This window comes from Myodes glareolus, chromosome 4 (genome assembly GCF_982192425.1).
Source record: "Myodes glareolus chromosome 4, mMyoGla1.1, whole genome shotgun sequence".
In the NCBI taxonomy this organism is placed as follows: domain Eukaryota; kingdom Metazoa; phylum Chordata; class Mammalia; order Rodentia; family Cricetidae; genus Myodes; species Myodes glareolus.
Window position 1 is genome coordinate 6,291,155 of NC_142029.1, and position 12,752 is coordinate 6,303,906.

Sequence of the window (12,752 nt, forward strand, 5' to 3'; positions counted from 1 at the left end):
ACATAAATATATTAATCTTATAAATTTTGAGATATTTATACCTTAAAAATTTTAAAGAGTCAAAACCAAAGAATTATGAAATTAGTGACAATAGAATCTCTTAATTGTATTTTTTCTTCTGTTTCATATAGGTGGCTCTTCTGATATGAGATAGATTTTGGATTTTCCTTTACAAGCATTTTAGGTTTGAAGAAGGAGAGAGTCACACTCCAACTCCAAAGCCAGTTTTACTTTTTAGTTGAATTGGGTCTACAAAAAGACCATATTTGTCTTATATGTCTGTAGAAACAAACATTTGGGAAGATTTAGGAAATTTTATCCCATTGGAAATGTGCTATACTTTTTCTTGGACATTTTCTCTGGGTGATTCGTCTTTTTCTTCAGATGTCTCATTTGTCCAGTGGTCTTCAGATTCCTTAGTTGAATGCTTTCATTTTCCTGGAAAGACAGTAATAAAACACTTCCCTAATCCTAACTTTGGTGAGTTTCCCTTTTTTGGTAGGTTATAACTAATCAAATGAAAGGCATTTGTTAGTCTTAAAAGTTAGTTTAGATTGAATAGCCTTGCTGCTTGCTGAACAAGAGGTCTTTCCTGCTTAAATCTAATCTTTGTCAGTTTTAATGGTATCCATAACTTTCCTCTCCTGTATAAACAAAAGCACAACCTCTTCCCCAACATAACACATATTCTGGTTTCCATTTTTAGGTCAAAACATCTTTAAAGTATACAGACTGCTTTAATTTGGCAGTTTTCCTACTATCTAATGTCTCTGCAGCTATCGTTCCTTTCTTATTAGCATTTAAAAAGTTTAAAGTTAATAAGGTATTGTGCAATATATCTCTGGGGGTTCTTATTATCCTTTAATGTTTATTAGAAATGTTTTAAAGTGTGATTAGATCTTTCTTTAACTGTTTGCTATGAAGAATTGTGGGGTATACTTGAATATGCTTTATGTTATAATATGCAAAAATGGTTTCATTTTCTTAGAGACATATGCTGGAGCATGGTCAGTCTTAATTTGTACAGGTAGTCCCGTATTGGCCGTGACTTCTAGTAAATTACAGAATCAGCCTTTTCAGAACTCAAAGCAGTTACCCATTGAAATCCTAAATATGTATCTATGATATGATGCCCATATTTTAATTTTCTAAACTCTGCAAAATCAAGCATCCATTTTTTTTCAAATTTTATTTATTTGAGTACTCTTTGGGTTACTTCTGAAGGTAGTGGAGTTTGGTTATACAAAGAACAAGTAGGACATGTCCTTATACTTTCCTTGGCTTGTTATTATCAATATGGTGCTTTTTAGGAAATTCTGAGGCTTTTAAGCACATTTCCTACTAGTAGCTGATCAGTTTCATCATTTCCTTATGTTAGAGGGCCTGGTAGATCCGTATGGACTCTGATATGTTATATGCAAGGGATGATTTTTATTTCTGATTATTTCTTGTAACTTAATAAATAACAAAGTTAATTATGAATCATCAGGAAAAAGTTCAGCAGGTTCGCTATGTAAAACAACTCTTTCTGCATATTGAGAGTCAGTAACTATATTTATAGGTTCTGGAAAAATCTAATGATACCATGAGAACAGCATGCAATTTTGCCATAAGGGCTTTAAGCCACTTTACTTAAATTTTCTGTTTTATAACCTGCCTTTCCTAATTTGTTTGCATCAGTTTAGAATGTAGGGGCTCCAGAATTTGGTGTTTACTGAACAATGTGAAGAAGGATCGAATTAGTTTTCTTTGTACACTGATGTTTCTTGCTTTTGGGATATCTGTTGCTAATCTCCCCACAAAAAGTATTGATAACTCTTTGCCAACGTTCATTTTTTGTTTATAATGAGGAAATCTCAGCATTAGTAAAAGGTGCTACAATTTCTGCTGGGTCTGTTCCTGCTGATGGATGAAATCTTAATTTTCCTTTCAGAATCAATTCAGAAACCTTTTCTACATAGGTTTTTATATTTTTACTCTATTTTTGTGATACAAAAATCCATCTTAAGATATTATCTTCTCTCTGCCTAAGAATTCCTGTAGGGGAGTGTGTAGAAGGTAAAATTACCAGAATGCAATCAAGCTCTAACTACACATGCTCCATATGTGCATCCTGTAATTTCTTTTCTACCAATACCAATTCTCTTTCAGCCCCAACTGATAAGTTTCTTGGGTTAAGTTCTTCTTGTTAGCTTGTAAGGTTTAAAATAAATTGCTTAGTTCTTGAGTTGTCAATCCAATTGTGGGCCATAGCCACCTAATATTTCCTAGCAGTTTTTGAAAATCAGTAAGAGTTCATAGTTGATCTGTCTGGATTTGTACTTTCAGTGGTTAAATTTTTTTTTGTAATCTTATCACATATCCTAGATAATCAATAGAATCCCCTCTTTGTATTTTTCCAGGAGCAATTTGTAATACCCAACATGGCAAATTTTTTTTTTTTTACGTCTTCAAACATTTTTCTCTAAGGTATCTGCATCTGAATCATCTAGTAAGATATCATCCATATAATGGCAAATTATAGATTGAGGAAACTGTTTACAAATTATTTCCAATAACTGTTGTAGAAAATATTGACACAAGGTAGGACTATTTAGCATCCTTGTGGAAGAATTTTCCACTGATATCTTTTAACAGGCTGAAAACCTGTTACTATAAGTAGTCACTGTGAAGGCAAATTTTTCTCTTATCGTGTTCTTGTAAAGATACAGTAAAAAAACAGTCTTTTAAATCAGTAACTATAAGAGGCCATCCCATAAGCAATAGAGAAGGCAGAGGAGTTCCATGCTGTAAAGAGCCTATTGAGTGAATTACCTTATTAACAGCTCTTAGATCTGTTACCATTTTTAATTTTCTAGATTTCTGTTTAATAACAAATATGGTAAAATTCCAAGGATTAGTTGATTCTTCAATATGTTGAACATTTAGCTGCTCCTGTATCAGCTGTTTTAATGTCTGTAATTTTTCTGATGTGAACAGTCTGTTCCACCCAGACAGGTTTGTTAGTTAACCATTTTAAAGGTAACACTGTTGGTACCTCTGAAAGATCAGAAGCTATTATGGTCTGTTTATGTACACCCTGAATGGTCAGTGAATGTTCTTGATAATGCCTAGTAATATTTTTCTCAGAAGCATACATTAATTTATGGTTTGTTTCTGAGATTAGAGGAGTGTTAATGTGGGTATTCCATTGTTGTAACAAATCACGTCCCCATAAATTCATTGCTATTTAGCCACATATGACTTTATTTTTTCTCTCTGGCCCTTTGGCTCTCTGATCCTATATACTTTTGGCCAGTGTTACAGTTTGTTTTACCTGAGATTAAGTTACAACCCCTAGAAATTGAACATTTTACCTCCTGAAGAGCCCAGTTTGGATGCCAAGATTTTGGTGCGTTATTGTTAGTGTCTCTCCCTATGTCTTCTAAACCCTCAATTTAATGCCACTTACTTGTATTTTTAACTTTGGTCTTTGGTCATTTATAGAAGTTTCCCAGAATACTTGTTTTATGTTCTCTCCTGAAAATTTAGTTTTATCAAATGAAGCTGTTTTGTTTATCCAAAGCAGTATGTTTTTTTTTAACAACAGGCATTAAGTCTTTTAATTGCTTTGTGGAGGTGTTTCCCCAATGCTGACAGGGAATGATTGAACCATATTTGACCTAGGGCCTGTGAGAGGTTGATCTGCATCCATTAGTCTAATGTTGGCCCCTCAGCACATTATCTGCATATTTCAGAAGGTAGGACCTTCTGTTTGTATTATCTCTAGGAAAAAAAACATTGTTCCTAAGAATGCCTTGCCTACAATCCCTTTTCAGATGACCTGGTTTACCATAATTAAAACATTTTATCTTTTGATTTTTTAAAAGCTTTTTAGAAATTGCTTCTTTCCATGTATCATCATAAGTGTGAGATCCACTATCAGCTATATTTCTAATCCATTCATCTGTTAATGCTGATCTCACCTTTAAAGGCCTAATCACCCTTTTACATTCTGAATTAGCATTTTCAAAGGCCAAAGAGTCAATTAATATTTGTTTAACTTCTGGAACTGATTATCATTCTATTTACAGCTAAAGTCAATCTATTAATATCTGTAAAAGGAATGGCGGGCTGCTTTCCCACCACCCGGATCCCAGCTAGCTTACACCCGAAATAATTACACGTAAACTGTATTCATTTAAACACTGCCTGGCCCATTATCTATAGTATCTTATTGGCTAACTCTCACATCTTGATTAACCCATTTCTAGTAATCTGTGTAGCACCACGAGGTGGTGGCTTACCAGGAGGATTCTAACCTGCGATTGTCTGGGAGAGGAGAGTCATAGCGTCCGCCTCATTGCCTTTTTCCTCCCAGCATTCTGTTCTGTCTACTCCACCCACCTAAGGGCTGGCCTATCAAAAAGGCCAAGGCAGTCTCTTTATTAACCAATGAAAGTAACATGACCCTTCTCCATCAAATATCAGTAAAGTATTCTTTTGGGCCTTGTATAATTTTAGTAAATAACTCAGTTCCCTTTCCTGATTCTTCCAAGCATTCACAGCTGCTTTATAGCATAGAGCATGATTATGACATGTAATTCATCTTTGCAAATCAGCAAGCTGGGCCTTACCAAGAAGCTATTCTTGGGAAATTTCTATACCTCTGACCCTACTTCCTTGTTCTATGACCCTTGCTTTGTCTCTCCTCTACGTTTTCCATTCTAACTGAGGGCCAGCTTCCAGTACTGTTTTAACGAAGTCTTCCCAGTTTTGTGGAAAAATTTTGTTTTGAGTTGCTCATGAATTTAACATCTGCTTTACAAATGGTGAACTCATATCATATGAAATTACTGCTTCCCTAAGTCTCTTCAAATCTAACATTTCTACAGGACACCAGTTAACTTCTGAATAGCCTTGGGGGTGCCTATCCTCTGATGGTCATTCTTGAATGGTAATTGAATAAATTAAGGGTGTTTTTCTCCTCTTTAGTTTCATAGTGCAGTGGTGTGGTAGGTTCTGTTCTAAACTCCTCCGTCTGTGTGTGAGTATTTTTCTTAGTTTCATTAGTAGGCCTTTTAAAGATTGTATCTTATCAGTCAGTTTTTCATATTTGTCACTGATATCAAAACCTTTTAAAGGATAAAACTTGAATTACCAAACTAATAATAATTATAATTGACATTTTCTCAGTCCTGGCTAAGTTGATTATCCCTTCATTTAATTGTTCCATTTTCAGACCATGCACTGTGGAACTATACAGAAACCTAACCCCTGCATTGTAATATTGTTCCTCATTCTTAACATGAGGAAATTAAAAATTAAATCCCTGCCTTAAGAATTCCTAGTAAATTTAGTAAATGAATCTAGGTCCACCTTGATTCAAAACGAATTTTATTGATACTCTTGGGAGCATCTGAATGAGATCAAAATAGCACACTACAGCAGAGTGCTCTTTTAACTACTGAGAGGTCCCATGTTGTTTCTCAGTGATTTGTTTTCCATCAGTATAGCTTTGTCCTGTGCAGCCTTTGAGTTGTTGTCTGCCAGAGGTCACTTTGCTGTATTGCTTTCTAATATTTTGTGGTCTAGAGATCTGTTGCATGTGCACTCACTTGTTGGGTAGCCTCGTGTTGTGTATTAGACATATAGTTACCCTGAGGTTTGTGTGCAGATGTTCACAAGAGTGTGAGTTTGCACTTTTCTGGAGTTAATCCTCAAGACTTTGCTTCGTTGTATGGTAAGTGTATGCTTAACTTTTTGAAGATGTGCACCCTCATGTTCTAGAGAGTACTGTAGGAAGTGCCTCCCAACAGCAGAGAAGGGAATGCATTTGCGCCATATCTTTGTCAACTCCTTGTCATTTAAGTTGTGTCCAGTTTTACAGACTTTTATTGCTGGCTCCTTGTCCCTTTAATTTGTCTTTCTCTAAGCTAATACATTGGATATCTTCATATGCTTATTTTCCATCTGTGTACCTCCTTTGGTAAAATGTCTGTCTGAGTCTTTTGCCCATTTATTATTGGATTTGTTTTTTTAATAATTAAAATTATTATCATGGTGTGTGTGAACATGCATGGTATGTGTGTGTGATTGTGAATGACAGGAAAGGCAGAAGACAGCTTTGTTTGGTTGGTTCTCTTTTTCACTTTTCTTTGGACTCCAGGGATGAAACTCGGGGTGCCGGGCATATACAGGAAGCAACATTGCCCACTGGGGCATCTTGCCAGCCCTTGGATTGTTTCTTTCTTACTGCTGAGCTTAAAGAATTTTTCTGTATTTTCAATATAAGTCCCTTTTCAGTTGTGGTTTGTAAAAATCGTTTCCATCTATAGCTTGTCTTGTATCATACTTCCCACTGCCATTTATTTTTGGCAGTGCCAGGGTGGAGCCCATGGTCGTGGGCATACTGGACAAGTGCTCTCCCAGCCACACTCCAGTCCGTGGCTCCACCTTCATTAGTCACTGTAACTGGTTCCCACGTCAGAAGAGCTGCTGGCAGACCTGTGGACAGACAACCTTTCTGCTCACATGACTCCAGGTCATAGGGATCCTAGACCCCATATGAACCTGTGGCTCCAAGACTCACATCATGAGTCACATCTTCTTCATGGGTGCTTTCACAGAGCAGGACTTTGAAAGTTTGGTGAAGTCTAATATATTGGATTTTTTTTTTTTTTAAATTCTCCCTGGAACCTGACCCAGGATCCTGTTAGACGCTATCCCTGTGAGCTATGTCCCTAGGCAGTTCTGTGCATTTGTATATCATATTTTAGTTTTTATAAGGATATTGTTCAGTGTACTTCTCTGAAGTATTGTCCCAGATACAGAATTACAGAATTTATTTTGTTTTGCTTTTTTGTTGCGTTAGGTGTTTATATACTTTTCATTGAGTTAAATATTGTGTTGCTGGTATAAACCCAACTTATTTGTGTGTTTTTTTTATATATATTGCTGGTTTTATTCACTGGTATTTTCTAGAGGATATTTACATCCATGTTAATTAAGTATACTGTGTGTGTGTATGTGTTGTAAATAACTGCCTTTGCTCTGGGGGTTAGCACAGTGCTGTTCTGGTGTGTTGGGAAGAGACTACAAAGTTACTGCTATTTGTTCTTTAAATATTTGATCACATTTGTTAAAGGAAGCTCCTGTGACTAATTCTGTTGATCTTTAAAAAAAAAAACCAAAAACTTGCATTTTTCTTATTTGTCCTTATGTCAACCCGTTCACTGCTTTTTGTTCTTTGTTATTTTCTTAGTCTTCTAATTCCTAACTCCAGTCCACTTTTCCTTGAGGTGCTTGTTTTTTTTTTTTTCTGTGATCTTTACTGATGTAGGTTCCCCATGCGTACTTATTGATTTAGTTTTATCTCACAGAATTTGATGTGCCGTTGTTACCTTGATACATAAAAGGGAGTGTATTTAATTTTGAATCCTGCTTTGCTTTGAACTTTTGAGTGTTTTTTTATTTGTAATGCTTTTAAGTTTAAGTCTTTTCTTTTAGTGGTTGCCCTATAGATTTCAATATGAGTGTGTAGTTTATTAAGGCCTATTGATAGCCACTCACACTTTATCATTCAAGTGGAATACAGATACCTGTAGGTATATTTTTTTTCTAAAAATGTTTGTTGTGTTAGCATATGTCTGTGTCTGTGTGTGCAGGTGCACAGAAACTGAAGGACAAGCCTGATTGTCATCCTCAGGAATGCTGCTTTTTCCTAAGACTAGATCTGTCTCATTGGCCTGAAGTTCACCGATTAGGTTACACTGGCTGGAGTGAGTCCTCACCTTCTCAGTACTGGGCTTGCAAGTACATATCACCGTGGCTGGCAGGTTATGAGGGTTCTAGGGGTAGATTCTTGTGCTTACACAGTTGGTACTTTACTAAATAAACGATTCCCCCATATTCCTCTGTTCCCTTTTTTGAGACAGTATCATTTGTAGCCCAAGCTGGCTTAGAACCTTCCAAATGATGGGATTGTAAGGAAGACTTGCCACCATGTGCAGCTGGAATGTAGATACCTTTTTAAAAATATTGCATTACCAGTGTCATCATCATCATTTTTTATGTGCATGGGTATTTAGCCTGTGTGTATGTCTGTGTGCCATGTCTGTACCTGGTGCCTGCAGAGGCCAGAAGATGGCATTAGATCCCCAGGAACTGAAGTTACAGAGCTTGTGAGCTGCCACGTGGGTGCTGGGAATAGAACCCCAAGCCTCTTCACCACTGAGCCGTTTCTCCAAATTAAATGTAGATCTCTTAACCAACACCAAAATTGCTTTTTATGATCTATTTGTACTTAAGAATACCTCCTCATGAATGGAGAGTACTATTATTCTCACTTCTGTTTAAAAGCGGCTTTAAAATACGTGATATTCACTGCATTTAGTCTTTCTGTTGCTTTCTCCATTGCTATTGCTCTATATTTTCTTCCAGGGTTTCTTTCTAGTCTAAATGATTTTTTAAATTATATAGCTTCACTTGAATCATGCTCTTCCTGTTCCAGGAAGAATCAGGAATCTTCCTGTTCCATCTCCTTTTGAATTTTGAACATTGTTTGTGTCTGTCAGTCTTGTTAATTCTTTTACTAAATCTAGTAGCTTCCTTGTAGAGATTGTTTCTGATCCTCTGTAGAATTATTTATCTTTGATAGCTGTAATTGTACTTCTTCCTTTGCAATCTGGAATTTCATTTTATTTTTTTTTAACTTTTTGTGTTTTATTATACTAGTTTGAGAGTCAAGGATGACACTTAGGTTGGAATGGTGAGAGTTGTCTTTTCTGTCTTGATGTCTTTCTCAGGAAGGTTTAAGGTTGGGGGTGCCGGGTAAGTTTGGTTTCCCTTTAGAGTTGTATGTTATTATCACTTTGCAGTTTCATTCAGTTCTGACTTTATTGAGATCTTTGTTCTTTTCACATGGAAAATTTTTACGGGAGGGGTAAGTGAGCAAGGGGAAAGAGAAGGGGGCCACAGAGCGGCCTTGGGGGAAGACAGAGGTAGAGATTGATAGAGATATATAGAGGTACAGAGAGTGGCAGAGAGAGAGAGAGAGAGAGAGAGAGAGAGAGAGAGAGAGATTATTGAGATCTTCTATATGGAGTTTGTATTTCTGCTGCAGTGTGTGTTGTGATACAGTGTTTTCCCTATGTTGTGTCCCCCTATGTATTTCACTTACTGATTTTGTATGTTCAGTGAACCCTACAGTCCTGCAATAGATACTGCTTGATCATAAGTACTGATGGTTTTGTTTCTTTACTTTTGACATATTATATTCAATTTGCTCTTTGTTAAGAATTTTGCATCTGTATTCATCAAAGGACAGTGAAAGTGATGTGTGTATATGTGTGTTTCTTGTTGTTCTGACTTTGGTTTTGATATTAGGATACTTCTGACTAAGATTAATTTTCTGGAGGAAGGTTTCTATAGAACTTTTTAGTTTTTAAATGTTCAATCAGCAGAGAAGCTATTTGGGCTGAGAATTTAACTATAAATTCAGTTTATTCAGTAAATACGAGATTATACTGAATCTCTCTTCTGTTACAAGTGATACTTGATTTTGAGTTTCAAGAAATTTATCTATTTTATTTTAATTGTCAAATTTATTGTTCCAGATCTGTAAGTACATATTTGAAATTTGTGAACACTCCCATCAGTTTTAGTAGGGTTTATCAATTTTTATTATCTTAACCAGTTTTTGTTTTATTGATTTTGTTTCTGTTATTTTGGTTTTGCTTTTTATATTATATCATTCCCTTTGGTTTCAAGGTTTTTATATTATATTTTATATTTGGTTTTTATATTATATCATCCCCTTTGGTCACTGATTTACTGTTTCTATGTAGATCCTTAGTAGCACACATTTCCTTGCGAGTACTGTCTTAGCTGTAGTATAAAACTTTTTATGTATTTTCATTTTCATTAATTTTGAAAGATTTTATAATTTTTCTTTGGGTATCACTTTAGACCCAATGGATTACCTAAAAACGTGTTACTGTTTTCAAACACATTTAGAGACTTTCAGAGATCTGTCTGTCACTGACTTTTTACCTAATTACATTGTTGTCCAGAGGTCAAGCTTTGTATGCTTTGACTTCTTTCAGATGTTCAGTGATTTGCTTTATCAAGTTACAATTTATTTTGATAAGGGTCCTGTTGTTAAGTGGAGTAGTCAATAAATTTTATACTGAATTATTTGATAATGTTAAACTATTTTACAGTTTTAAAATGTAAAATTGAAGGTGTGTTTGTTTGGGGCCGACAGTATGGCACAGTGATGAAGAGCAGTGGCTGCTCTCCCAGAGGACGCAGGCTTGGTTCCCGTTCTCTGCAAGCCCTCACAACCATCTGTAACTCCAGTAACAGGACTTTTGTTTTTTTTAATCAGTGTATATTCTGTTTCTTTTGTGGTTTTGTCTTACAGAGGTTACATTATCTTCCATCTCTCATGCTCATTTGTAATGTGGTCTTGATGTAAACTGTGGAGTTCAGTTCCTTTCACCTAAAGAGGGGCATCCCTAAAACTTGGAATCATAGTGATGTGGCGTGGTTTGGGGGGACAAGATCAGGAAAGGCCACATGGGGTTCATCTGGCTGGCTCGAATTGCATCACCTCTAGCCATTCCTTCTCAGATTGCAGTCTCCTGACCCACCTGCCAAACTGAGAATTCATAGGAGACAGAGAGGCCTGTAGGTGACCTCTAGCTAAGCAAGCCCTGCCTATGACCTTTCCAGCCCCGATGTCAGATGCAGAGGTGAAGAAAGAATTGATTATGAGCCAGTCCTATAGTCAGAGCTTCTGCAGGTGTTGACATCAACACCGGTCCCTGAGCCCTAGCATAAAAGTCCTCTGACCTGGAGGATCCTTGAGCATAAACACGGTTCTGAGTCCTTCAGTAGTAATAAGGCGATCACGTGGAATAAACATTTTAGTTCCTGCATCTGAAAGCCTTTAACCTCACTCCTAATTGGGGTTTGACTCTTGTGGTTGTAGGTATAAGGAAACCACCTCTCAGAGACATTAAGTGACTTCTCCATCATCTTTTGCTCCATGTTCCGGTAGACGTCCTATCCATTGTGCCCTTCCCCTTTGTGGGCACCGTGCCTTTCATTTTGCAGGGTTTGGCATTTTATCCAACTGTGTTTAGACAGTCCTTGCCCCACTTCTGTCTGAGGACTCATGTCTGGTTATTTGTTTCTCTATTTTCATTGTAATTTTTTTAACATCCTCTCTCTTATGGTTTTATCTCTTAGGAGTCACTTACTCTTTTATAAATTGTGGTTGGGTATTCCGTGCCACTTTGTTTTTTAAACTGAGGTGATTCTTGGATGCTTTGTCCTTGGTTGCCTGGTGTGTGTGTGTGTGTGTGTGTGTGTGTGTGAGAGAAAGAGAGAGAGAGAGAGAGAGAGAGAGAGAGAGAGAGAGAGAGAGAGAGAGAGATCTATAAATACGTGGTTAGTTCATAGCTCCCATACCCAAAAGCTATTGATAGGTTTTTACCAGAAAGAGTTTAGAGGCTCCAAATCTTCTTAGAGAATTCCTGGGGAACTTCCCGGACTTTGGGGGTTAAGTACCTTTCTTTCACTCTGGCGCAGAGGGTTAGTGACTGTAGGTGCTGCTTTGGTCCTTAAGGAGTTTCTGCATGGGGTGGCACCCACTTTGGCATCAGTTTTCCTGGGGCACTCATGGAAATATGGCATCTCCTTTAATCTCATCTCACTTCCCTTTTGTCTTTTGAACTCCGTGTGGATTTATAAGGAAACCTTTACTTTCCAGCGCTCTCAGAATTTAGGGAGTGTGTGGGCTGTGGTTGCAGTTGCTCGGTTTGCAGTTTCAGCCTGTGGTGGATGGTGTATTTAGAGGGCTGAGAAATCTCACACAGTTTCATAGGCCTCTGCAGTTCTGGTCTTCCTGTGCCAGTTATAATTTCTTAAACTTGTTGAACCCAAGGTGGGGTACACTTCTCACGTATCTTTTAGTGTGTGTCTTCATTTATCCCTGCATCTCAGTATCTGAAAATCAAAACATTTGCAAATTACATTAATAAGAATGAGATTCAGACTTTAAATTTGTGCCAAGTCTGAGTAGAATACATTATCAGAGAATGTTATAATAAAATTTATCGAGATTTCTTTAGAAACATGTTGCTTGTGACCTTCCCATTTTCTTTTATATAAAAATATTTTAAATGATTTATAGTAATCACAACTTTATCCTGTAGCAGAAGAGCCATTGAAAACATGTTTGCTCAGGTAAATGAACTATAATGTCAGCATCATGTTTCCCTATCTGGTTATTGACCTGACAGCACCATAAAATCTCTTTTTCAGAGCAGCATCTCAGACATGTGGAGAAAGATGTTCTGATCCCAAAAATAATGAGAGAAAAGGCCAGAGAGAGGTGTGCTGAACAAGTTGAAGGTAAGATTCATATATTCATATAAAGATCAAACTCATTTGTAATAATATGATGTGAATTTAATCCTCTGCCTCAAAGTCAAGTAGTCAGTGAATTAATATGTATGAGTTGCTTCTCACCCTTCACCAGAAAACCAGTGTTCCAGGTCTCAGACTTCCAGTCAGCATTCAGTTCATTTACAATTTAAAAGCACTCCTCCAGTTTAGGAGCAAAAGGCCTCCTTCCCAGAGTTTAGTTTACTGAGAGGACCTAGATGTGAGTGTTCTGGAGAGAGACCTGAGAGAGTCAAGTATGCTGCGGGATTTGGCTGCATCCTAAGCCTGGTCTGGTGTAGCACACACGGGCTCACACA

General features: G+C 36.9%; 1 protein-coding gene across 5 annotated transcripts in view; it reads left to right on the forward strand.

Annotated features, from left to right (window-relative positions):
• The window catches only part of Cmc1 (C-X9-C motif containing 1), a 75,201-nt gene that overhangs the window by 15,891 nt on the left and 46,558 nt on the right, over nt 1-12,752 (forward strand). For 4 of the 5 annotated variants that reach the window (XM_085689014.2, XM_048423380.3, XM_085689015.2 and 1 more), the window contains one exon: nt 12,313-12,402. The exons of the other annotated variant lie outside the window; for it this stretch is intronic. In XM_085689014.2, the coding sequence (XP_085545140.1) occupies nt 12,360-12,402 (43 nt within the window). In that variant the 5' untranslated portion in view covers nt 12,313-12,359. The remainder of the gene's footprint in view (nt 1-12,312; nt 12,403-12,752) is intronic. 5 annotated transcript variants of the gene reach the window in all.